The 27,337-nt window shown below is 35.7% G+C and overlaps 2 protein-coding genes across 7 annotated transcripts; one reads left to right on the top strand and one right to left on the bottom strand.

Annotated features, from left to right (window-relative positions):
- Positions 1 to 1,027: 1,027 nt before the first annotated feature.
- On the bottom strand, positions 1,028 to 15,614 carry LOC113696092 (uncharacterized). 6 transcript variants are annotated; one of them, XM_027215429.2, is made up of 26 exons: positions 15,064 to 15,614; positions 14,811 to 14,920; positions 13,691 to 13,763; positions 13,437 to 13,498; positions 12,319 to 12,460; positions 10,911 to 11,129; positions 10,719 to 10,785; positions 9,376 to 9,775; positions 8,507 to 8,654; positions 8,251 to 8,411; positions 7,032 to 7,131; positions 6,593 to 6,667; positions 6,328 to 6,462; positions 5,662 to 5,751; positions 5,073 to 5,249; positions 4,875 to 4,979; positions 4,637 to 4,795; positions 3,895 to 3,939; positions 3,556 to 3,777; positions 3,020 to 3,126; positions 2,871 to 2,927; positions 2,681 to 2,738; positions 2,342 to 2,599; positions 1,529 to 1,642; positions 1,372 to 1,417; positions 1,028 to 1,225 (listed from the first exon to the last, which is right to left on the bottom strand). In XM_027215429.2, the coding sequence occupies exons 1-23, from the start codon at positions 15,202 to 15,204 to the stop codon at positions 2,438 to 2,440; spliced, it is 3,015 nt and encodes a 1,004-aa protein (XP_027071230.1). In that variant the 5' UTR covers positions 15,205 to 15,614; the 3' UTR covers positions 1,028 to 1,225; positions 1,372 to 1,417; positions 1,529 to 1,642; positions 2,342 to 2,437. The 6 variants fall into 6 exon arrangements, with proteins under 6 accessions (XP_027071230.1, XP_071910313.1, XP_027071229.1 ...); XM_072054212.1 differs by having other exon boundaries at positions 1,372 to 1,642; XM_027215428.2 differs by lacking the exon at positions 1,028 to 1,225 and having other exon boundaries at positions 1,245 to 1,417.
- A 6,881-nt stretch (positions 15,615 to 22,495) lies between these two features.
- Positions 22,496 to 27,177, top strand: LOC140009250 (dnaJ protein ERDJ3A-like). The gene is made up of 7 exons (XM_072054211.1): positions 22,496 to 22,832; positions 23,342 to 23,397; positions 24,146 to 24,219; positions 24,534 to 25,054; positions 25,139 to 25,480; positions 25,618 to 25,971; positions 26,541 to 27,177. Exons 1-7 carry the CDS (start codon positions 22,746 to 22,748, stop codon positions 26,826 to 26,828), a joined length of 1,722 nt encoding a protein of 573 aa, XP_071910312.1. The 5' UTR covers positions 22,496 to 22,745; the 3' UTR covers positions 26,829 to 27,177.
- The last annotated feature ends 160 nt before the right edge of the window (positions 27,178 to 27,337 follow it).

Here is a 27,337-nt window from a genome sequence, read left to right as displayed (position 1 = left end):
ATAATTTTTGGAATTTAGTGCTATATCCCGAATAGCGTCCCATTGTCATTTAAACTGAATGTATTATATTAACCCAGATTGGAAGAGTACTTCAGGAGCTATGACGTTAGAGATCTTTGGAATTGAATGTTGGTATATGGACAGACCATTTTGAAAATTAGACTTCTTTGCAGCAGGGGAAGTATATGATCTTGTCCTTCAACATGTGCAGTAAGCCATGGTGACACATGTCCTCGTGCATGTGATTGGAAATGCAAAAAGACAGTCTACAATCAAAAAGGTTCTAAAACTTTTACCTAGTTGCTAGACTTGCAAAATTGGATAAAAAGAATACGCCTTTTCAAAATACACATATATGATACAGTAAAGTATAGTTTTGTCATTGGGAAGTCTCTTTTCCTCAGTGGCTTGTGGTGTTGTATCTTTTCTGTGTTTATGCTTCGATCTGCTATCGTAATAGTTTTCTGGAAGTTGAAATGGAATTTTGGATGAGAAGTGACTTCTTCTGTCAATCCTGGGCATATATATATTTTAAGTGCAATGTGAATCATATCGATTAGAGATATAAGCAACGTTTGCCATCTATCATTTTTAAGGCAAAATCATGATATTAAATGAATAGATAGAAATTGTTGACAACAGAATAAACTTTGCTATGTGTGAGCTATATTTAGCTTGATTTTTCCTTTTTTATATTAAGCCCTAATAATTAATATTAGCCTCCTAAGATTGAAGCCTAAATTGTATAATATCGACTAAACTGATAGAAACTAGGAACAACAAAATAGCATTTGATTTTTGTGTGTGAGAGCTATGGTGGCTTCGTAACTGCGCATAATTAGCGCTAAGACGTCCAAGAGCATATCCAAATGCGTTCATGTATGTATGTATGCATAAAGATACTCTTGTACGATACTTTCTTTTCTTCAAAAATGGTGTTTAATAGGGTGCAGAGTTAAAGTCATATAGTTTGTGTAATGCAGATTAGCATAATTTATAAGCAAGTTTTAACGTCACATAAAACATGTGCAATCAAAATGAACCTTTTTTTCAGATTTTTTTATTAAACAAGCATCATCCAACCACATCCAAAACTGTTATTCCGGTACTTTTTTTTTCCCTTTGGAAAACTGGAAAAGAAACACAAAAAGCACGAAATCAGATGACTCAACTTCGGCACACAAAATATGCACATAACTGGAATCCCACGTGGCAGAACCAACACCTGATAATGCACAGAAACGTTCCAAAATGACTCCCTTCCTTCATACTTAATGGAGAAAGAATGAGCAAAAGCCTCGTACATACATTTACATAAACTATTTTTTATAAAAAAAAAAAAAAGGGGAAGAAAAAAGCCTTGCACATCACCTGAAAGCCCCACAAATTCAATCATTTACCCTCAATTACCGTACATCTGCCATGAACGAGCATGCAGACCTGGTCAGCCCTACAGATTCTGATCCTCATGCCTCGAAAAAAACATGCATGAATGGATGACAAAAAGGATAATGAACAGAATGATTACCATGCTGCAGTGACTCTCGTTAATGGATAACAAGCCTATCCGCAAAACAATATTATCTAAATACGAATTCATTGCAGAGCACTCACAATCTGGAAGTTCGAGTATTTTCAAAACCTGTGCAAAAGGAGGATTTAATGTTAGAAAAACTAACTAATAGAAATAGAGCACCACGTAGGGCGTAACAAACACAAGTTGGAAATTTGTATCTTATACTCATTTAAGATTTGAGTACAGTTTAACAAGAAGCATAAACCAAGCATATGTTCCATGATAAGAGGTCGAACCCAACAAATTGACCAAAGAGTTTATTAGGATTATAGGAATAAAGTAAATGGAGACCACAGGATAGGCATAGTTTGATATGATTTTATTTTGAGCCCTACTCTGAATGAAAAAATATAAATTAATCCACCATTTATTCCGTTCACTTATTCGAAGTTCAACTTGCAAGATTTTGAACCTTGAACACCTGGAATTATTTCAACTAGTTCTTATGACACGCCCAATTTGTGTGCAATAGAAGAGGAAAAATAAAATTTTGCGGATGCAACTATCAAAAATAACTAAAATTTATCAAAATGAAATGTTACATATTAGGAAAGTTTTTCGCATGTTAGCATGTATATTATTCACTGTGGCAGTTACTATATTTATAGGAGTTCAAAACCACAAAAGAGTTAATCTTTTCAAGTGAAAATGACAAGCGTGAGACCTTAAACCAAATGGTGCAATCCCTATATATGCATATAGGTTATGTCGGTATCTCATGCAAGGCTTGGCTACATTAGCATTAGGTTTGCAGATGACAAGTACCTATACTGTCCTCAGCTTTTTGGGGATCATGGAAAGCATGTAGACCCCTCACATAATAAAAGGCCCCAGCCTGAAACATCCAATCTAGCTTCTAGCTTATGACATTTTCAATGCTTGCTTCAATTGGGCTAGGGCTGCAGGATGCATTTTACCAATAGCTGAATTAAATGCCTCTCCATGAAGAGCAGCGCATGCTTGAAGATTCTCTCTCACCGAGTTCTCCAGTGATACTAAGTTAATTGGGTCTGAAAGTTTGATCTAAAGAAAAACAACGGATGAGCAAGAAATAATTCCTACTAGTAAAATCCTCACCTTCAAGTAAATACCAATTATGTTTACCTGTCTCCTCCTGAACTCTCTGCTTGGGACATGAGGCTGGCCAGAGCTAATATCGCTGCTATTGTTGCATGTAACAATTTAGAACACACAAAAGAAACGAGATAAATTATCATGCCATTTCTGGGAGGATCAAAGCTAATACAATTGAACTGTCATGGAAATTTAAATATAGGATGCTGGAAAATCAAACCTGGACTCTTCTTCTGTTAAGTCCTCACTCTCACCCAAGATTACACTTGTACATGCACTGCCACACAATATAAATGAGCACTGCATGATTAAAAGGGTCATACTACATTGAGATAACAGGTAATCAAATGTTTACAATTCATTGCTTACCTTAGGATCTGATCAAGCCTATCTAATACCTGAGGCAACCGCAGAGTCAAAACTACAGAGAGGGCTAAACCCAATGTCTTCCTCTGAATTGAAATTACGTTGTCAACCTTTAACAATGAAAAAACAACAGTTAATTGATCAACTATCTAGAACTCTGTTTAAAGAACAGTAATCAATGATGAAATTGGGTCCTCATGGAAATGGCAAACTCGATTGAACATCTTCATATCAATGGTATAGAGATTAATAATATTGAGTTATAGTTACTTTCAAAAAAAAAAAGAAAAAACATCATCAGGGGAAGGGTGAGATTTAAGAAGTGGGAAGGGATTCAAGTTATTGTTATCGTCATTGTTCGTATTAGACGTGCTAGGTATTACAAGTCCTCGAATCTACATTAAAGACCATAACCTAAGAGCTCCCCTTGTGCATAACACAGCAAATCAAATGCAAGCTGATATTCTGAAGAAATTTAGAAGCTAAACATGCATAATAATGCAAATTTATAGGCATTATAAGTTTTCAGATAAACAAACCTTGTCAAGCCATAAGTCTACCAGGCATAGAAGGATATTTTCTTCAACTGAAAGACCAGCTCTTTGCAGATGCAAGATTAACCATGGTTCTGATGTTAGCTGCGCAAGGTAATTGGTGTTCATGACCAATGTCCTTGCAAGTATAGCTGCCAAAGCCGCCTTTACAGCTGTCCGAGAAGGATCATGATCATCTTTTCCAGTCAAGCATGTTAAGATTAGTTTCTGGTGACACCAAGAAATATGCTCAAGTTTTCAAGACTGTCTCTCAAAAAAATTAATAGAAATCATCAAGGAGATTATGAAAAACTAGAAAAGATATAGACATATAACAGGAACCACCTGCAGAGTGGAGCTGATCAACTGTGGAGCATCAACTGGGAAACACTGCCAATGTGCAGAAGCAATTAGATTTTTCTCAGAAAAATATTAGGGGAACTGAATGTTATACATTATAGTAGTAAAGAACACTTCGTGCTGTATGCAACTTTCCTAAAGTTCAGATATTTTTCTACGTAATTTTTCACAACTAAACATAATCTATTTGACCTTCTGGATTAGGAAGCATAGAGCCCATAACAGCAACACTCTCATTTCAGCAATTATACAATACACCATTTTCTTGAGCAACTTACCAATTACAACATAAGTTAAACTTCATACTTGTTTTCTTACCTTAATATTCTCAACTATAGAACAAAAGATCTACATACACTTGTGAGGTAACAATGATTGATCGAGAAATATATGCTTGACCTTCCTCAGATTTATTTATAGTTAATTATTGCAGGTGCTCTAAACCCCCCCCCCCCCCCCCCCAAAAAAAAACAACAAAAAAAAACCCAAAAAAATCAGTAAATTTTCATTAACAAAAAGCAATCTTCTACAATGGTATGCATTGTAGCATTAAGCTACCTCATCAGTCCTTACTATGTGCGCCTGTATGAGAGACACTACAGTTTGCATATTGTTGGACACAAGTCAGCACCCATGCCATGCAAACACAGAAAACAAAGCAGGTGAACGTCTTTCACCATGCTACAAGGAAAAGTTCAAAATTCAGTCAGAAATGTATATCAAATACCTGAATTAAAATGTCAACAACTGGAAGAATACAGAGCAACCCTCTATCATTGACATTCCCAACAACCAGATCAAGAAGTTTAGCAATATTTGATGCATGCATAGTGAGAAAATCACTTCCACCCAATATCACGTACCCTTCGATTATATTAGCGGCAACCTGCTTTTGAGATGAAGAGTGAAGGCAATATCATAAAGAAACAGCAAAAATACAAGACAAAGTTAATTCCCATCTAAACCTTTAAATGGTCAAAACTTTTCTCTAATATCTCCACCAGACAGGGGAAACATCCCAATAGCTCAGGTACCATTGATGGAGCATGTGAGATTGTGGCTTCCCATAACTGCTTAAAGACACAATGAAGTTAGTAGGATGAATTGAACTAAATGCTAGCGAACCTTTTAGGGGAAGTATTCAGAATCACTTGATCACTGACCTGCATGCTGTCTTCAAGAAGTTCATCTGGGCTATTTGCATCAATACTACTTCGTAAAATTGGTAGCAACATGTTGTAGCAGATAGGTAACTGATAACCAAGAGCACATACAAAGTTCTTTAATGCAGAAAGAAGCTGAATCTGCAGAAGACTTTCACCAGAAGATTCCTCCCAGGCCTAATTAATATATGCAATAAGTCAAAAAGTAGAATAAAGTCAATTTAGTAAAACATCAAACATCCCCCAGGATGCAAAATTCACAAACAAATTGCAGGGAATTGCAGGGAAGTAGCTGTTGAATATTTTTGGCTGGGTTATTGCAGCAGCGAGAATAACGGATTCTGCTTCATAAAGTATGCAAAATACCAAGTGGATAACAAGAAAATTTGAACCCTTTAGGAATTAATAGTAGTTATCTTCTCCATCTCTCATTTTTCTTTTCCCCAACCCCAGAATTTTCTTACAGAGAGGGTGCAGGGACATCAAAAGGCACAAGCACAAGTGCACAAACCCAATTCTACTAACCATGACACTAATGGAGCCAAATTTATCAGTCAGCGCCAAAGTAGCCATAAACAGTAACATTTACCTTCTGGAAAAACTGCAACAACTTATTTGTGTATGGGATAACCGCATTCACATGCGCAATAAGGACAGAGATTGTATTTAAAACTTGAACCTGGAGAGATAGGAGATAGGCAGGTGGAGAATGAAGAAAAAAGTTCTGTCAAACAGATGACATCTATATAAATATGCAAATTTAGAAATAAGCAGAAGGCATATCCAACAACAGAACATGAAAAGTCCCAAAACTATTCCAGGCTGCTTCCATTTTAAGCTAACATCTCGGTACTGTCTATTTAATCTGATTTAAACATGAAACTACTTTTGCCCCAAAATCAGGTTGTGGATACATGAAGCAAGCAGCCATATACTGCACTGTATTTTTCTTCTGCCATAACAATGCAGTCGGCTTTAATAAAGAGACAGTTGCATTAACTAATTGATACCATTGCATATCAAAGAAAACAAAGAAAGCAATACCCACAGGCAATAAATGGATCAGATTCTTGGAACTTAATAAGCCAGTATACAACAATATTTCATTATTGCTGAAGGAAAACCAAGAAAATTAGCAATTACAATCAGAAGAAAGCAAAAATTGGCAGGACAATTAGTGCGAGAGAAATAAGAGCACAATTTGACCTTCACGTTATAGCTATGTGCACTTTTTTGAGAAGAAGCTTTAAAGTACCTTTGAGTCAAACTCTTGTACTTCCTCCATTAGATTGAAACATAAATCCCAGCACACCGGTAGAAGATCTAAAAAGTCATGCTCTGAGAAATTCGCGTCTTCAATGTGAAAATATACAGATCGGGATGCAGCCAGCTTAAATTATGAACCAGAAAAAGTTATCAATGACAGATTGGGAAAATCTGAAATTAGAGAACAATTATAAAACATAGAAGGGATAAAGACAGGCACAAGGAGATAGGACTTGGTACAATCTGCATTATACCCTGACACACAAATCTCTGTCCTGAAGCAATTTGATCAAAGCACAATACACTGATCTTCTCATGTCGTCTTTTATCTGCAAACAAATTATCATTAGATATTCATTGTCAGATGCTGGATTATAACATGATACAAAGAAAGCAAATGGCATCAGCATCTACTATAATAATTCAAGCCCATAAATTACTACAGATGCATTGTCAGACGCTGAATTATACCATGATACAAACAACGTAAATGGCATTCAGTATATGCTCTACTAATTCAAGCCCATAAAATACTACAATCACTTGTAGAAAGATTCAAAGAAATTTCCTTGAGAGTTGATTGATCAACTCTAGCATAACAGGACATCTGCTATACACCAGGTTATATTGCCAAGCTCATCCAGCACAATGACTGCATACTTGCACATGAATCTACAAAGAGCGTCATATTACCTCTGATATCCATTGCCCAAGAATTAATGCCACTTTCCGATGGATGATGCGCATATTTGGATGATCATTTGTTAGTTCTAGAGATAGTGCACCATTGAACCTACAAACAGTTTTGAAAGAACGGCAAGTCACAAAATCACCTTAAAGGCTACAATCATTTGAAAGTTCTAGAGATAGTGGGCCATTGAAACCTACATCACAAATTCAAGGAATGTGAAGTCATAAAATCACCATACAGGGTTACTAAGAAATTTTTAATACTGAGTTAACTACAGCATACAAGAGAATGAAATAACAATACATTTGAAGAGCAAATAGAATTAGCCAATCTATTTCCCAGAACCTGTCATCATGTTGCTTACACAAGCATGTAATGGTCTGACTGTATCAATGATTGGTTCTTAATAATAATAATAATTTGTAATTTTCAGCATTAGCTAATATTTCGGTTGGTTAGGAGTACAGGAGAAACAACTTAGCCCATAGCCATCCCTCCCCCGTTCCCCCAAAAAAAGAAAAACATAAACTGTCCCCACAGAGGATAAAAAAGAAGCAAAGAGGAAGAGGGCAAAAAAGTCAGATTTGCAGACCAAGAACATTGCGAGTTCTTTCGCCAAATAAACTAACCTAAAGTGCTGACACTGACTAAGAACCTTTAACTTGAGAGAATGTTTGGAACAAACTGTTTCCACATAATCAGGGAGGCTGTCCCAGGTTTTTTCTTTATGGTGAGTTTTTTCTCTCTCATATTTTTGTTGAGATGTCTGCTTATATGTCATTATACATGTATATTGGTTCATTCTCACATGCTTAACATTACAATAATTGTAGAAGCTATCATTTTAAAACTATGACAACAGAAAACAAAACTTAAAATGCAAAGGATATGACTGTAGATTAATGACAAGAAGAGAGTTAAAAAGCAAAAAAAACTGAAGAGTATTTATTCACATATTTGCATACAAGAAGTCAAATGCATAATTACTCTACATTCAAATACCCAATACAGGATAGAATAGGCTAATAAACTATGTCATGCTCTTACAACAGTGTCCAAACTGGTTTTTACATGCAAAATTTGCAATCAAACAACACTTCAAATTCTCATTCATAGCTTGATTTTAGACATTTGCATAGGATACATTGTTCACAACAAACACATCCTGCAGCCAAGCAACAAGCATATGGTCCCAAACATTGCTGCAGGAAAAGTACTTACCAGTCTTTAAAGCTCAGATGATTAGAAAGCTCATAATAAACATATGCTGCCGCACCATAAGCAGCATCCTTGAGGAGCAATGCCTGAGTTATGTCATTTACTGAAGAAGGGCAGCCATTCATCGCTTCCTGAAGAATGGAAACAACAACAGGACCTAGCAGCTGCACATCTCAGGAATATAAAAAAAATGCTTTAGAAAAAACAGACAGGGTGCCGAGTAATTGTGAGCTAAACAAAGAGACTGAAATGCACCTACTTGGCTATGATTTTCGAAAAGAACAATGTATAGAGCTTCAGCACAGGGCCTTAATTTCTCAGACCACAATACTGAATCCTGCTCGTGATGAAAGGCCTCTGGGTTCTGGTACCATTCTTCCAAATCACTTGCTTTTAAGACAAAATACCTGTTAAAAAAAATTAGAGGCCACAGCAACAAAACCATGAGATGATATTAATTCTGATTAAGAAGTAAAGAAAACATCCAATATTCAGTTTGTTAAAGATTACAAAACTGCATCAAATCCTGTTTTGAAATTGGACCAAGTTTTCTACTTCCTTCACTAACAAGACAAACAGAGAGAAAATTGCAGCTTAACAAGAGGCACAAATAACAGTAGAATTTTAATGCTCTCTCACGATTAAAGGTTGAAGCAAATCAATTATGCTTGAATAGCATCCACCTCTTGCAGAAATGAGGTAGTATACCTAAAAGCTGTTACCATCCCAGAATGTATAATAGATATTTTGTAATGGTTTAACAGTACCCACATATCTAGACCTTGTTCTCAATTGCAAGTGATATAAACATACTATTCAGCAACACCAAAGCAACTCAAACCCTCCCACCAACTAAATTAAATGAAAGGGTTGCCAAAACTAAATTTCATTAGGAAGAAATTGACTGAGACATTTGAATCAAATGAACAATCAACAACCATAAAGGTAATTATTATAAATAGTATTAAGAGGCAGAGGACTACCATTTTCATCTTATTTGAGTTACAATTTCTTCCTTACCAGGAACTATGTATTTGGGTTTAATATCATCACAGATATTTAGATAGACACAAAACTTAAAACTGCAAGGAATAGAAGGCACATTGAATTAGACAGAAATGCTCTTACCTCTTAATGAGTATGTTACACAAAAGTACCACACGATCACTGGGGAGGAGAGAAGCCAGTAAACCAGCAACTGCACTAGAAACTTTTTTCTTCACTTGCTCAAGTGTAGCTCCATTTTCATCAATCACACGCCCAGTCAAGCTTGGTTTATATTCTTTACATTCTAGAACAGTTTTCACCATTGACATACATTGAATCAAGAATTGGTCAAACAACAATAGATATGGTTCAGGATCCATAATCTTTTTCAAACAGAAGTTCATGACTGCAGGAAGGACAGATTCATGGCCAAATGAGTAAGGATGCCTGAGCTGAATTGCAACTAAAATCTTCATCAACTTGATAGAAGCCCTCTTTAAGAAGTCCCAGAATTTGGGATGTTGCTCCTGGAAAGATGCATCTGTAGTTAAACCAAAATCAGGGTATCTCCACATTTTGGCAGAAACTTTTACAATGCAACCATGCAAGTTACCAGGAGTGTGCAGACAATACTTCCAATAAGCCACGCTCTATACACTCACATGTTATGGTTTAGAAGTTCACAAAAGGATATGTTTCACATTTAACCAGAGAAAATGGAGCTAACAGAATCTTATACTTGTTAAATCAGTAATCAACAAGCTTAATGAGCAAGTAAATTTGCACAGCAGAGCATCCAAAGAAAGTGCTGACCCTCAAGTAAACATGTAAAAGTAAAGCAGACGATAATGTCAAACCAAAATCAGGGTATCTCCACATCTTGGCAAAAACTTGCAATACAACCATGCAAATTATTAGGCGGGTGTGTGCAGTCCATACTTCTAGAACCCATGCTCTATACACTCATAAGTTCTACTTTAGAATTCATAGGAGGATATGTTTCAATTTCAACAATGGGAAATAAAGCTAACACAATCTTATACTTGTATCAAATTCAGATATCTCGGATTACAGAATCACGTTAGTAGATCAGACCCCCACCACTTCTCCTTTGACAATGTTTCTAGATCAAGAGTTTTTTGGGTGTTTGTCTAAAACTTTACTGTAACTTACTGTAGAAGTTTTTTTAAAAATTTTTGAAGTGTGTTTTTTTTAATATATTTTGAAGTGTATAGCTTAAAAACTTTGAGAAGTTTTTTGAGGTTATTGTAGCTAAAGTTTTAAAAAAACTTGTAACAGACAAACTTGGCAAAAAACTTGTCTGCCAAACAAGTCTATAGTTAGAATGTTTTCCTAACAAGCTTGAGACAAGGACTCCCATGCACTGATTTGGTAGGAACTATGGATGATTTTCAGGTCAAGCAGAAAAGTCAACAAACTAAGAACTAAATATCCTATAATCAACATCAAGAATGAAAACTCACAGTATGGAAGAATTGATTGGATGGCGTTCAACATCATAGGAGAGACATCCTTGACCGGGCGTACCTCCTGAAAAGAAATTGAATGAAATTAATGCTGTCAAATTATATGCCAGTCTTCAAATACCTCAAAAATAGATAATAGGCTTAAATAATCTGAATTTGATAAAGAATAGATATTACTAGATCAACTACCTGTATAACTTTTGAATCACTGGAAAAGCCAGAAACTATTAATTGGCGTACTATCTTTGAACAAAGAAACCATCTTTCACATGAAAGGTAAAGATCATCTTGGCGTAACTCAGAAGCACCAAGACTGGAATTTTGAACAAGAACTGAGAAACCCTGCAGTATAGTTTGCATATCTCTCTGCCAAAGGTGCCAGCAATAATCAAAAAACTTGGCTGATATCTGCCAAAGATAAATGTCGAACTCTTACAACATAGGCCAGAATTGCCCGAGCCAAACCATCATGAGAGGTGTAGAAGATTAGCATATTAATAAAGCATCACACATCACACAAAAATAGCATATGCTACAACAAAATAGATTTCTATCACAATGAAGATGGCCAATAAAATGTAGTAAAAATCTTCAATAAAGTTTAAGCTCACACGACAGCTGCATAGCTCCAGATGGCATGATCAAAACAGTCTAAAAGAGCTGCATTTTTCACTTTTTTTTCTTTCATAAGTATCTAAAAGGACTTCAAAATGGCTAGAACTCTGCAGGAAGGTTAAACAGTCAAACAATCTAGTCCACCATCCAAATCCACCCCTTTAAAACAACATCAAATCATTCCAAGCGCACCAGAAAACTGTTTCAAGCCCAAAGGAGTCCCAGGGAAGAAATTGTCAGTATGTGCTAAGCAGAAGACCTCAACTCTCAGGTACAGAACAAAGAGAGAGACAAGCCTAAAGAATATAAATTGAAGCCAAGCACTGCTGTACTCAGAAAGGCAATTAGTGAAACTCTTAAGGAGGTCGATTTCAACACAGCTACCTTGACTGCAATTTGAAGCAACTTGCCAAAAATTTAAAAGAGTTGCATAAGGGTAGATGTTATCTAGTAAAGTCAGCTTACCAATTTCAAATCAAAACAAACCCTAATTTCCAATATTTTAATGACCTTATTCCAAATCAAGTATTTTGTGTCCTCCAAGCTGCTTCTGTACAGTAAGATAATGTTTTACATTCTACAAAGATAAGTGAACAAAATATCAAGAGAGAGGAGTGAGGTATCAAGCTATTAGGACACTATACCAACCTCTACTACCTAACAACAAGTGGATATGGTGATTTAACTTTCTCAAAGATCACTACGCCTCTTCAAAATGCTTTAGTTAATTACAAGATTTTTAATGTGTATCACATATTCAAATAGAAGAAATAGTAAAGCATATTACATAGAATAAACTTCTTATTAAAAGTCATCTAAAAGACATAGTAAAGCGATTAGAAAAAAAAAGTAATTTATTTGTAAATTTCTTGCAAATCCTTGATAAAGTAAATTGTGCAATCAAAACTATTTTTGTTAACATTAAAATGTAAAAATAATAATAATGACTAAGTGTAGGGCAAAATGTAACAGTAGTCTGCACCTCAGCAAAGTTTCTTTGATCTGCAGTAAGACGTTTAGTGGACAACTCCTTCAAAGATCGGAAGAGAATCATAAAAATTCTGTGTGAACTAAGAATATCAGCTGATTGAAGTTGTTGTGCTAGGACAGAAAAGAGATCTGGCCTGTAGAAGAAATTATGAGATAGTAATGTAAGAGATGAAAAAAATTGCAGAAAATAAACAAAAGGACTTTGGAGTGCAATAAGTGCTAGTAAAATACCCAACTGTGAGGAGAAAAATCCACCCACAGAATCAGTATTCCAAAATTTCTTTCTTCTTTGTCATTGTCTTTTTTTTTTGTGTTTTTGTTAGTACATATGAGAAATGAGAAGGTAGGAAGGCTATCCACACATCCCCATAGGAAACAATGACCTCAGTTCACTAGCCTCAGAAGAAAAGTGACTATTACTTGTTTACACAAATTGAATATGTACAGACCAATGCCTCTATAGCGCGAGGTTAATTATTTACTGATACAAGGTAGTTACTCCTCCATGAGATGACATTCAAGCAAAATAACTTCTCAGCTTAATCTCATTCAACAGACAAAAGCTAGTTTTGGCAATTATATTTCTCCTTCCATCCAGGATTCCACAGTCACAAAAGACGGATCAATCCTTATCCTCTTGTCAATGTGCAGCCTAACAACACAATCCCTGATTGACTAGTCCATTTATACCATGTAGCTCTCCTTTTGATGACCTGGACAATATTTTATGCTCTTCAACAATCAAATATCAAAATAAGCATAAAAGGAATTTCAAAAGTAAAAATGAAGAATGCAACCAGGATGCATTGCAGAAATTTAATGTCTTAATACATGGCCGAAAAGTTAGAGGACAGCTGCTAGTCTTTCAACAATCATCAACTAAGTAAAAGAACCATAAAAATGACACCACTTTGGCCCAGAAAATTAATGATGTCTAACAGATGCAACAAAACAATTCTTACATTTAGTAAATATTAACTCTTTACAACTTAAAAGCAATACAATGCTTCCAATTATTGATTTCAATACTCTTACTTGCAAATTTTGCTCAGAATTTCTAAACATATAGTGGACCTAAGAAAAGAGTTATATCAGGAGCATAGATTTTACCAATCTTTTGGGTAGTCAATCCGAGCAATTTTCGAAATAAGCACTGCCAAGGTAAGAGCAATCTGTACTCAACCAAATCAAGTAAGTAATCAATGAAATCAGACAGAAATGGCTTTAAACAACTGCAAATGCCAGAAATTAGGGAGCACAATATATTATTTCCAGAATTCCACAAAAAATTAAATCGAAAGTGATTTAGTTTAGACATCTAGATAAGATAGATATGATGCATACAAACTGAAAAAAAATAGGACCTGATCATTTTCTTCTCTCAAGTGTGATAACAGTTTCTGCCGCAAATGAATCTTCTCCTCATTGCTAATTCCCCTGCCAAGAATAAACAACAGACAGTATCTCAGAAAGCAGCAAATGTCTGTCTGTGCCAACAACATAGAATGAAGTTTAAATGAAAGGGGTGGCAGGAATAAATTGTACCATTGCATCTAAAATCAAGTGAAGGACTGAATCTTAGTCCCTCTTCCCTGACCCAATCAGAAGGTAAGTACAAATCCAGTTACCATCATGAAAACACACATGAGAGAAAATGTTGCATCCTTTCTTGCTTCATTAACAACCCAATTATGGCTCAGTTTTTTTTTTAATCCTTAGTGCGGTAATAATATAGCTATTGCAGAATATAAAACAACGTGGTGAGAAAAGGCATATATTTCCACTCTTGTTTCATATGCAAATCACCTCATGTTCAAGCAGCAGAATGGCCCGGATGATCTAAAAGCTCTTCAGATTGCAGAAAGCGTTGGCACAATTTCAAATATTTCAAAGCTTAAATCAACAGCTATACCGTTCTTTTTCTTCTTAACAAGTAGCCCTCACTTTTGGATATCTTGAGTACAGGCTTGAGAATGGATCAGTAAATGGTACAAAACCAGTGTCTATCCTAAAGAGTTACATCATCATTTTCAATCCCATATACTTGCATTTTCTGCTTTGCCTAACTGATAACTCAAAAACAGAGAAAATTATTCCCAATCAACCACACAAGATATTTTTTAAGCAACATATAACTTAATATAACAATAACCTAATACAACAATAAATTTGCCCAAATAATTTATCCAGTGAAGACTTGCTCCAACCGCAGACCATTCAGAATGTGTACCACCTTGCACCAAGTACACGCCAATCGCAAATGTCTAAAAGCACCTTCTGGTTTAACAACAACCCACACATGCGAACTTTTCTTGTCTAAGTAGTCAAGAATATCTCAAGCCAAAATAACAACAATAACAACAACTATTATGCTTGTCAATATAATAACAGCAAACTAGTTAATAATACAAACATATTTCCTATAGGTACACAGTATAAGCATGAAGAACTCAAAAGCTCGAGAAAATAGAAAATGAAACTCACAAAGAATCACGCCTGTTCCTCCAATACCGATTAACACTGTTTTTGAAATATACGGATGCCATTAACCGGATATCCACCTGAGACACTATATCTTTTGCAGTGATAACTTCCTACATTTGTCCAAAACAACGACACGATTGAGATTAAACCGTTGAACTATTATATGAACTAACACGCGATATTAAGGTAATTCTTAAACCCTAGGAGTTGCTAATATATACGTATACATATGAATGATATAAACGCTTATTACCATAAGGCAAGAGCAGAAACCAGGTCTATTCTCGGATTGAGCTAGGGCAGCTTCGGCTGGCTTACGCACGCCTTGATCGCCGCTCAATGAATTTGCGAGAAGCGTATACATCATCGGCAAGTCGGAAGCTGATAGCGCCATTATTATCAATCGGTAAACAATCAAAGCAATAAATGAAGAAATCAATCAACCAGTTTTCCCAGTTAGTCCAGGTAAGCGTGATTGTGTGTGTCTGGAGAGAGAGTAGAGGAATAGCGGAAGAGTGATTGCTGATTGGGGATCGGTCAGTAAACAGGTAAGAGTAAGTAGTATTTCAGGAGAGAAAATGCAGGTTTTTCACAAGGTGTTAGTGCAAAATTTTCTGCTGGAAAATTGTACACAGCGGAACTGAGAGAGAGGTGCATTTGTACTGTGCGTGCGTTTGTTTTGTGTCCGAGGAGAAAAGGAAAGAGGCCAAGAAGAAAAAGGAAGGGCAGAGCGGTTTTGGGAGGTTAATGCCGCTGGATGGGTAGGGCTGGCTGCAAACGAATCTAACCGATCGCGAGCAGGAGTCCGAACTCAACTTCAACTCGATTAATGTCGAACTCGAGTTGAATTTAAACTGATTAAGTTGAACTTGAATTAAAAAATATTATTGTCTGCTTATTTAGAGTTTGTTTGGATGATTTATTTGAGATAATTACTATAGCACTTTTTGTGATGTGATGTATGTGAAATTAAAAGGTGATTGAAATTTGTGAGGCAAATTATAGGGTCTGTTTGGATTGTGAATTATTAGAGATATTTTTACAGTATTGTTTTTCAAATTATCTCAATCCAAACACACTCACTAGTATAGCTCAGAAGCCGATTCGAGTTTGATTATAATTTTTTATTTTAATAGTAAAATTACATATATATATATATATATATATATATATATATATATATATATATATATATTCCTAATTTTTATTACTTATTAAAAAATATTATTTTATTTATTTTTAAAAATAAAATAATTATTTTTATTTTTTTAATATCAAACTTGAGCTCAAATTTGACATTTTGAATTCGTCAAGTTCGATATTCGTAAAGTTATATTGAGATTCGGTTTAATTAGATTTAAACTCGACACGATTCGACTCGTTTGTAACCTTACGAAATGAAGGATAGATATTCAGCATTTGACGTCACTCACGTGCATTTTCATCTAAGTACCGGTGATTAGTGATTACACCTTCTGGCCCTTCTTGAAAGAGTTATATATTCCTAATATTTTATTACTTATTAAAAAATATTATTTTATTTATTTTTAAAAATAAAATAATTATTTTTATTTTTTTTAATATCAAACTTGAGCTCGAATTTGACATTTTGAATTCGTCAAGTTCGAGATTCGTAAAATTATATTGAGATTCGGTTTAATTAGATTTAAATTCGACACGATTCGACTCGTTTGCAACTTTACGGAATGAAGGATGGATATTCAGGATTTAACGTCACTCACGTGCATTTTCATCTAAGTACCGGTGATTAGTGATTACACCTTCTGGCCCTTCTTGAAAGAGTTGAAATAAATAAAGGTCATGGAAGTTAATCGAGATCCGTACATGGGCAAAGACACTTTCACAATGCCCGAATGGGTAAAATTTGATCATTGAACCAAACTTCCTAATAGTTAATATTTCATATTTCTGTTTAGAAGTTTTTCAAGTATATTCAAATTTTAGTAATTTACTTGTTTAAGGTATAGAGAAATTATTTAGTAATTTATTGTCTTATTAATTTCTTAATTACCAAGCCATATGGACTATATATATATATATGTATATATATATGTTTTAATATTGTATTAGTTGAGATGAGCACGAGAAAAATTACGATAGACTAGTGAGAATTGTGATTGTTTTAAAGGCAATTTTATATAGATTTTATGCTGATCTCAAGAATCAGATATGCTTATTGCCTATTCTCTCGCATATTTTTATACATGTCAAATATATTTCTGTTAAACGATTTTAATGCATACAATGCATTGATTTGTTAATTTCTTCACTATTGTAGATTTTAGAAGGTTTTGACAGAACTTTTTTTAGAGGTTTTTTGCTATACATATGCACATATACTATTAAGTGATGTGTTTTAACTATTTTGGTTATATTAATACCCCAAAAAAAAATCATCGATGTTGCTTTGCAGATATGAAGTGGCAGACAGACAATATGGCGGTGAACCCTCAAATTAAGTGACTATTTGCTATCCATACAATCAGATACGTAACACGTTACACGCTATGGTGCAACCTTTTTTGTTGGCTATTGCGATTTTCATTGATTTTCCATCGTTGTCACTTTTAACGAAATTATTATTAACTTGAATTATAGTATTGATCTGGTGTATAAAATTTTGGCTGTAGACTGCGAAAAAGAAGATATATACAGGAACGGACATGATGAATTATGTTTCGAGTTTTTAAAAATATTAGAGAAAAAGCACGGCAATTATAGAGAAACTAGTATGGTTCTGGCCGTGCTACGCAACGGCCCACCCACTGATATGATCAACTAAGTCTGTAACAATGAGGATAATTTGCTAAGGTTCAAGAGCAACTAAATCTGTAACAATGAGGATAATTTGCTAAGGTTCAAGAGGTAAATAATATTAGAGATAATGATATTAAAAAATATTTTTCTCCATCCTAGGACACGAGTTCAAAATTATTTTTTTATTTAACGTACATCATATTAAAAAAATAATGATTTTTAAAAAAATTATTTTAAATAATTTTCTATCAAAACATGCTTGCTTAGGGTCTATTTGTATCGATGGAAAATTTTTTCAAAAATATGTTTTCCCTTTTTTCTAATGTTTGGTTGAAAAAGCGTACAAAAAATTTTTTTCTAGAAAAAAGGTTTTACTCTATCCAATGGAAACCAAACTTCTGCAAAAGGTTTCAGTGAATCTAAATCAACAGTATTGTTGGTTACATCATCTTATTCAATTGTTCATAGAATTTTCTATGAATGCTTTAAAAAGATTTTTTTTTTTTTACCGTTTTTTGACTCTCAAATTGATTGTGGTGTTTAACATGGATTGTCTATAGTAGTAGTAGAGAGATACTAACTGATAATTATATTAGAATGCGAATTTTTCAAGAAAATGATTTTCAGCGAAAAGATTTTCTTGGGAAATTATTTTACAAGCAAACAGACGGACCCTCAAGTGGCACTACTTTACTACTGGACGTTGTTGCGCCCCGCCCACCCGCGCCCACATTTTACCATGCAAAACCATACACACAGTAGTGAGCTCTCTCTCGCGCCTCTCAGTTGTCACCAATACAACCTCTCATCAAAGTGGAGCAATATTTATTTTTAATCAGCAGAAAATAGCACCAACCGAACTAAAAAATGAATACAACGGTGGTAAAATGAAAACACTTGCGACGGTAAGATGTCATCTTTGGCTTAAGTTTTCTTCCGCAAATGAGATGAAAAGATGGCAAGTTCTCGGCAAATACAAAAACTGCAAATGCTCCCAGCACTTCTTTTGTTGCGTATAACTCAGGTAGACGGCAAAATTTCAAACACTCATAGAGCAATAAAACATTGGTGGAACACAAACGGCTACTATAGTTCAAAACTTGCTTCTTTGATAACCGAGTACACGACGCTACATATCGACATGGTTGGTCAAATGTTGATCATCCACACATATGTTTCAAATTTTAAATAATCACATTTCACTTCTAGAGCCAACAGGTCAATGTTCATCAACTCCCACTTTGCTAGGAAATACACAGCTAACCTTGCTAATGCATCTGTTGCGTTATGCTGCTTGTATTCCATCCACTACATTCTTGGGGATCCGCAGATATTTGGACTCTTTCACCCAGTTTCAGCCTTCACAGTAGGGCACCTCTTAAAAGTTGGGTAACCCTTGAAATTAAAAAATAGAAGAAAAAACAAAGATAAGTTAATCCAAAGAATTATCATCATAATTATATTCTTTTATGCATAACATCAAACACATAACAGCCTTTAATTAACGGAAGACAATACAAACAGAAGGTAGGAACATTAAAAAAAAATTCCAGTCAAAATAGGAGGAGAGAATATAGAAGCGTACCTATGTTTTCTTTGCTCGGCTGAATGCTGGCAAAACTCGGAAACAGAAGTATATATAAGGCTGGCAATAGTAAGTTTTGGAAGCTGTACCATAGATGATAACTCGGTACAGCAGTCATCCCTAAATCCCTAAAGTGAGCAGATTTTGGGGGAAAAGAAATTTCAGTGAGCCGATTTCCAGGACAAAAGAAAACTTCAGATGCATGTGGAGGATTTTTTCGGTGGCAATCGAAAGAAAGTACAATTAGTTGTTGGACGATTGGTAGAAAACTAAAGATTTTGCAGGATGATAGATTTTGGGGGAAGAGAAATTTAACTGAGCTGAATTTTCGGGCAAAAGAAAACTTCACGTGCATGTCGAGGATTTTCTGGGCTGCAATAAAAAAGAAAGACAATTAGTTGTTGGAAGAATTGGTAGAAAAGTGAAGATTTTGCAGGAAAGACAATTAGAAAGGGGAAGCAAGTTCTAGCTACCTATCCGATGGAAAGAAAGGGAAAGGAACTTCACTTCACTGACTAATAAGACCCTTAGGTGGTGTTGACTAACTTACATGACAGAGCAACCAGTTCTAAGGGGCATGACACAGCAATATTTTAATTCCAATCAATAATTCAAAAACAACCCATGTGGTAAAAGGAGCCCATAAATAGTCCACAACTATTTGCATTTGACCAGGAAATTGTAAAAGAAATAATTTGAAATGTACAAAAATAGCCCTAAATAGTTAGCAACTATTTAAAGAGCTAGTTTTCATAAAAAGATGGGTAAACAACAAAAAAGCCCCCTGTGGTTAAGCAATCATACATAAAAGCCCCCTGTGGTTTGATATCATACCAGTCGATACCCCGTGGTTTGAATTAACCTGAAAAGTGGACAGAAATCTGCAAAACAGACGGAGCTGAGTGAATAGACGAAAATACCCTTTTGAAGAACGCAGCTTGCATGTAAATTTTTTTTTTTTTTAAGTAATTTGTTAAATAGCCTGCCTGAAACCCGCTTGCGGGTTTCCCCCTTATGTAAAATGACTAAAAACTGCGTTTCTGTTCTATTTATATCAAACACATACTCTCAAACCCTCACCTGAAGGGTGAGGATGAGAGGGGAGGTTTGCTGGGCATCCTAGGGCCCTCCGATGGGCATGTGCAACTCAACGCAGCTTGCATGTAAAAAAAATTTTTTTTTTTTAAGTAATTTGTTAAATAGCCTGAAACCCGCTTGCGGGTTTCCCTCTTTTTTTTTTTTTTAAAAATAAATTCTATGCTAAAATGACTTAAAACAAAAATAAAAGACTAAAAGTAAATAAAAACTAGCATGAAAAATAAAAATAACAGTAAATAAAAATACACTAAAAATTTGGTGTCTACAGTAGTTAATGAATAATCTGGAAACAGATTGAATGAAGACTCAGAAGAAACGGAAGCTGGTCTCTTATTATTAAAGAGTGAAGGCTAAAATAGGCATATCAGGTGAAAGTTTGTGGTGGAAATCTGTTTTTCGCATATGCACGCGCCTTTGCAGTTCGTTTAAGACACACGCCGAATATTTGACGATTTCCGTCCACTTTTCAGGTTAATTCAAACCACGGGGTATCGACTGGTATGATATGAAACCACAAGGGGTTTTTATGTATGATTGCCTAACCACAGGGGGCTTTTTTGTTGTTTACCCTAAAAAGATTCAATTGACCTTTCTGACCAATTAAAAACCAAACAAAAGGAACAAATGAAAATAATTAAACCATTGTTACCAATTAGCCCCTAAATAGTAAGGAACTATTAAGTCTTTGAATTTGAATACCAAGGCTCAAATAGACATTTCCCTCTCTTTAATGTCCAAAATAAAGAAATGAAATTTGTTTCCTCAAATGAGACCTTGACACTTGGCATCAATGGAGAACTTGAGTTGTTCTCTTATCTAGTTGGTAGATATGTGAGGTTCTCTTGTTAACCACTTAACATTGGAAATGATACTCAACGTAACTTTAAAATCTATAATTTGACATATTTTTATTTATTTTTTTCCTTTAAGGGCAAATTTAAGCCTGTATTGGCTTACGAACTTAGAATTTACACTACCTTAATTTTAGACTTCTTGTGACTTGTCGAAGAATTGCAAGGCACAAAAAACTTATTTCTTAGGATGTGAAACTAGAGATAGTCACAAAAAGTATGATTTTTAAGTCATAGAAATGACATTCATTTATGAGTTACATTTAATATTGTGACTTGTAAATTATGATCACCATTTACATGGTCACAATTGATCTTGCGAGTACGTAAACGGTGACCCTAATTTACAAGTCACAAGAATGATCGTGACTCTTGAATGAATGTCATTTATATTATTGGTGACTTAAAATCATGCATTTTGTGACTTAAAACTAACTTACTGCTATATCCATGAATTTCATGTCATGAAAAATAAGTTCTATGTGACTTGCATTAATCTGAAGAGCCATGAAAAGCCTAAATTTCTTGTAGCGTTGTTAGATGTCATATGATTTATAATTTGTTTGGTATAAATGTATGTTTACTCGATCATATTGAAATTGTCCTTGGGCAGTGTGAAGTGACATCAATACTCTTTCAATTTATAAGATGAACAATAAATCTTAAGAGTAGCATCATAAGAACTATACAAAATAGGAGAATTTTGTAATTTGCTTTAAGTGTTGTGTTTAAAGAGTTTGCAATGTATGGATTATTCAATTTGATCGTAGTATGATGTTGTCTAAAGGAAGGGGGAGGTGTTTGCAAGTTTTTTTAAATTTGTCTTCTTTTTTTTCGTTGTTATGAAATTTCAGTTTACTTCGAGACACTCCAATTATATATATATATATATATATATTTCAAAAAATGTTGTATAAATATGTAGTGTGATTTTATAGAGAAACTAGCTAGACGTACAGAAGGCAAGAAATGGAGGTATAATTCATGTGTTAGATTTTTGAAGATTTCATATGCTACTCCATCCATATTAGCAATTTCAAAACAAAACAAAAATTGTATTCAAAATTGTTATACTCTCATTTGTCAATAGTTTACTAGAAAATTTTGGAATTTAAGGTTGTGGTAAATGGACTATAATGGCCAGGTTTCAAACTGTTGTTAAATTAGACATGTTACGAAGCTCTTCTCTATTCTCGTGCAAAGGATGGGATAAAATCAAGTTGGCAAGGTGCCTATTATTTTTATTGAGGGGGACAAAGTGTTCTTATTTGTTAATCCCTTTTTTTTTTTATGGAAAGTCATGCAATTTAAGCAATGCAGCTCCTTCCTTCGAGCACGTGAGAGCGTGTACGCGGGTTGATGGACAAAAGCCTAAGTCGGTCGGTCCTACACAAATCAAGAACTCTAACACCTTATTGGTTAAACGTCGTGGATCCCTTAAAAGAGGCCACGTGTATCCAACGGCCGAACCGTCTGGAAAACGAATCCCGCGAAATCAATTAAATGGGAGTTGCTCTCCAATTCTCACCTCCGTTGCTTCTGAAACGCATCGTTATTCAAATCTCGGCCAGACAGAATTCGATCGTTCCCAAATATCGCAGCTAGGCAAATAAGCATCCAGCCATGAAGGCCTCATTAGCCATGCCGATTATTGTCTCTGTCTCAATCTTTCTCTTTGCCGTAGAATCAAAAACCCTCGACCCCTACAAGGTAACTTCGTCTCTCACTCTCTTGGTTTTGCAATTTTTTTGTCTGCTGGAGCTTATGTATTAAAATTTTGTAATCTAGTGTTAAACCATGTTTACATTTACAGTTCTAGGTATTGCTCTCGATTTATCTTCCTTTCTGTGGAGTTTTTTTTTTTTTTTTGCCCTTTTGGACAGAAGGACAATATAGGATTTATATGATTTTGATATTCGTATTTTGTTAGCATTGGTAAGCGTAGCAAGAACGCCCGACTGGGAGGGAGAGAGGGCCTAGTTGGGTTGTCACTCGGAGAGTTAAGATAGTAGTCAATGTGGGAGTTACAGATTTTAGTCAAGCCCAGATTAGCATTCAGTGAACTTTGTGTTTTGCTTGGATAAGGATACGTATTGCTGTTCAGAACATCTGGTTGCTTTGAAGATAGTAATTTCTTGGTGTCATTGCATCCTGGGTACTAGTATCCGGCTTATTCCTTACGTCACATTGTCACTTACATGTTGTATGCTTTCTACTAGGTACTTGGGGTGGATCGCAGCGCAAGTCAACGTGAGATTCAAAAGGCTTTTCACAAGTATGTCACATATAAAAGCTCCTTCCTCATGTGTCATGCTCTTTCATTCCTTGGTTCTTAATTTATGGTTTTATACCTGTGAATGAAGACTGGCTACTCTTCACTGTCATGCTACTGTTGTGATTTTGTAATCTTTACTTTTTTGCCATGTTATGGTCTAATTTTATGGTATATGAGGAGGTGTAATGCACATTGATACTATGTAATTCTGCCTGGATTTCTTCTTGAAAGCTTGTTCAAGCTTTTGGCACGATCCTAATAAATCCAGGAAGTATGGTGTACATTTGTGAGCCAATCTTGGATCCCGGATCCTGGAAGGTTTTTTTGTTTTCTTTTTTGATTCAGGGTGTGGAGAGTGGGTATAGGGGTGGAGGATGGGTATAGGGATTGCCTCTTGCAGATATAAGTATACAACGGCTTTGCCTTGTCATAGCTTGTTACTGGTCTAATTTGATAGTAAACAACATTTATATGGTGCCCTCATTGGACATGCTGACAACGGCATTGGTCGTGGACAGTGGTTGGGCATGCATGGGCAGTGATCTTCTTTTGTGACCAGCATACATGCACACTGAATTGATGACAGTATTCCAAACCTTCATGACTCATGATGATGCTTGGCTGAATGATACTGAACTGATTTTCTTAGCAGACCGATGATCTGTCGGCTACTTCTGTTAGTAAAGCCTTTCGTTTTGGGTTTCTATGTTGCATTTTCCCACTAATGTTGTCATGTCTTCTTTTGCAGGCTTTCTCTTCAATATCATCCGGATAAGAACAAAAACAAGGGTGCACAGGAGAAGTTTGCAGAGATTAATAATGGTATAATGGCACTTCTTTTCTTTCCATTCCTCTCCTGCTGTTCTCCTCCTCCTTTCTATGTAGCCAAATGGTTGCCCCCCCGGCCCACACCCCCCCGCGCAAGCAGCTTTATATTTGTCTATTGAAGGAGACATCAAATTTATAACATGGCATCCTTTCTTTTGTTTGATTGCATGCATTCTTCTCCAATTAAAGTGGTTTATAAATCGAGCATTTGGTGGAGGAGGGCATGTAATTTTTCTAGCAATCATCTGGAGCTTAGATTGCTTTGCTTACTAACTCTTTCACTGGAAATATCTTTTTACTGTTGTCAGCTTATGATATTTTGTCTGACGAGGAGAAAAGGAAAAACTATGATCTCTATGGAGATGAGAAGGGCTCTTCTGGATTTGATCCTGGCAATTCTGGACAGCATGGTGGATATACCTACTTCACAAGTGGTGGACCAGGGCAGAGTGGTTTTACATTCAGGCCTGGTGATTGGCAAAATATGGGTGGACAAGGAGGATCAAAATCATTTTCATTTTCTTTTGGTGGTCCAAGCAGCCAGAGCTCATTTGGTTTTGGTTTAGATGATATTTTCTCTAATTTCTTTGGGGGTGATAGAGGTGGGAACCATTTTGGAGGTTTTGGTGGTTCAGGCAGGTCCCAATATGGTGGAGCTGGAAGTACCCCTAAAAGCATTCCACCTGTGAACTCACTAGTTTACCAGAAAGAAATATCTGATAAAGGAATTACCTGGCTTTTGCTATCATATAAATCCACTTCAAGGGGGATGCAATACTATGAATCTGTGATAGGCGAGGTGGCAGCCTCTCTAAAGGGAGCACTGAAGGTACTTCCTTATTATGTTGTTTTGTCATTTTTCATTGATGCTGATTTTGCAATATTTCTAATGAATATGACCTTACACCTGCAGGTTGGAAGTGTCAATTGTGATACTGAAACATCTTTCTGCAAGGAACTTGGTATACACCCTCACCGTACACCAAGGCTGCTTGTTTATTCTTACAAATCAAGTGAAAGTGGTACTCTGGTGGAGTATAATAATGATTTGGATGCAAAGAATTTGAAAAGTTTTTGCCAGGATCATTTGCCTAAATTCTCGAAACGTGTCAACCTGGATCACTTTGATTTTGCTTCTGAGACCGTTGGAGTTCTACCAAAAGTTATGCTTCTCTCAACGAAGAGAGACACTCCTGTTATCTGGCGTGTTTTGAGTGGCTTGTATCACAAATCCTTTGTCTTCTGTGATGCTGAGGTAGTTCCAGCTAGGCTGTTGTTGAACTTCCTATTATGGCTTAATAGTTTCTCTAGTCATAAAGTGTGTGTGTGTGTGTGTGTGTGTTTTGGGCTATATTTTAGAAAGATGTAACAGCTACTTTGGCTTATTCATAGGTACATGATGTTTCAGATCCAATGGTCAGAAGGCTAGGTGTCGACGCTCTTCCTGCCATAGTTGGTTGGCTATCAAATGGAGAGAAGCATAATTTGAAAACTGGCATTTCTGTAAAGGACTTGGAATCAGCAATACAAGATTTAAGTGCTTTGCTGGACAAGTTTGAGAAAATGAATGAGAAGGCAGCTACAGCAAAGAGTAAAAAGGATGGGACAAAACCAGACGATGGAAAGATCCCCTTGCTTACACCATATAATTTTGGTGATATATGTGGGCAGGAAACTCCTGTTTGCATTATTGGAGCTTTTAGGTCATCCAAGGCAAGGGACAATCTGGAACATATTTTGCGAATGGTAAGTGTTCTGAATTTGTTGACAAGCATAAAAAATAGTACTCAGTGGAGTTTACGAATGTCTGCTCATCGTAAACATTATAGCTAGACATGACAAACCAATTTGTTATGAAATTGTGAAATGTAATAGGAGATTGGGTGTTGTTGACTGAAGGAGATGAACATGCCTCACATTATAGATGATTAAACTAATTATTTGTGACATGAACAAAGACTTAGTTGGAAATTATTTGAAGTATGAATAAGATAGATATCCAGGAAGAGCCTGGTTGTCAAGTGTTAATCATCGACAGATGTACTAACATAAATACCTCAGGGATGGGGTTTAGTTGGACTTCAGGTGTGGTGGATATAGCTTATACCTGCAAATAGTTTACTTCTGGAGTTTGATTTCTAGTTTTAGTACTGTTTAACCCGTGTAATCACATTAACGATTTAGATTGACAATGTCATTGTTACTTCTATTTTTCTTTTCTATTCAGTCTACCTTCTTTCTGGCAAACTTGTCCAAATGATGAGCATTCAGTTAAATTTAACGTTTTCCTCTTTTTTGCTTCTTTGGATTTTCAGGTGTCTCAGAAATCACTATCAAGACGGCGAAATGTAGCATTTGGCTCAAGGGATTCAGTTTCCTATGCCCTTCTGGATGCTGCAAAGCAGCAATCCTTTCTAACCGCTTTAGATAAATCTGGATTTAAATCCGTTGACCAGCTTCTTGTGGCCTACAAGTCACGGAAAGGGAAGTTTGCAACTCTACAAAGTGGCTTGACAACAGAGGAGGCAGAGAAGTTCATCAGTTCTGTATTAAATGGGGATGTACAGTTCACAAAAATTAGACAAAAGCCCACATTAAAATAGTAAGAGCTTTTTAGGGTGAAATTGGATAATTTTTCAAAGGACTACCGTGTATATATAGGAAGAGTTGGTGCTTCATCGATTGGTGATCCGACATAGTGGGTATTCTGCCATTTTGCTGCTCTCCTCTATCTTCCCCCCATTGTGAAGATGTAAAAATGAAGAGCACAAAACACACCTGTGAGAGAAGTTCAATTTCACTGATATACAGAAAATGTAAGGGTTTGTGCTCTGAGCTTTTTAGACCCTCGTAACTGTTAGTCCTATTGCTGAAATGTAATTTTAGCTCTGGATAGGCAAATTCTAAATCAATGTCTTTGAATATATGCCAGATCCCTGACTTACTTCTGTACGAGTGTGGTGGTGATTACCTCCATTTTGCATTCCTTCTAACAGGAGGCGTGTTAAAGGCATGGACTTTGTCTTGCTGTCCTTACCCAGTGTCTGTCTAACACAAGTGAAATTTTCTTATCTCTCGAGTAGACCTGGCAATTATGCCCAAAACCCAATAA

The sequence above is a fragment of the Coffea arabica genome, chromosome 6e, assembly GCF_036785885.1.
Source record: "Coffea arabica cultivar ET-39 chromosome 6e, Coffea Arabica ET-39 HiFi, whole genome shotgun sequence".
Lineage (NCBI taxonomy): Eukaryota > Viridiplantae > Streptophyta > Magnoliopsida > Gentianales > Rubiaceae > Coffea > Coffea arabica.
Note: the sequence above shows the minus strand (reverse complement) of the source record. Positions and strands in the feature narration are given on the sequence as shown.

What these genes read in the sequence shown, in the direction of transcription:
- LOC113696092 (XM_072054212.1), bottom strand. Translation starts at nt 15,204, where the DNA reads ATGGCGCTATCAGCTTCCGACTTGCCGATGATGTATACGCTTCTCGCA. An exon ending in TACAAGAGTTTGACTCAAAG is followed by an intron (nt 5,752 to 6,327) that starts GTACTTTAAAGC and finishes CTATCTCTCCAG; the next exon opens with GTTCAAGTTTTAAATACAAT. An exon ending in TGTTGCAGTTTTTCCAGAAG is followed by an intron (nt 5,250 to 5,661) that starts GTAAATGTTACT and finishes TATATTAATTAG; the next exon opens with GCCTGGGAGGAATCTTCTGG.
- LOC140009250 (XM_072054211.1), top strand. Translation starts at nt 22,746, where the DNA reads ATGAAGGCCTCATTAGCCATGCCGATTATTGTCTCTGTCTCAATCTTT. An exon ending in ATTCAAAAGGCTTTTCACAA is followed by an intron (nt 23,398 to 24,145) that starts GTATGTCACATA and finishes CTTCTTTTGCAG; the next exon opens with GCTTTCTCTTCAATATCATC. An exon ending in CTCTAAAGGGAGCACTGAAG is followed by an intron (nt 25,055 to 25,138) that starts GTACTTCCTTAT and finishes TTACACCTGCAG; the next exon opens with GTTGGAAGTGTCAATTGTGA.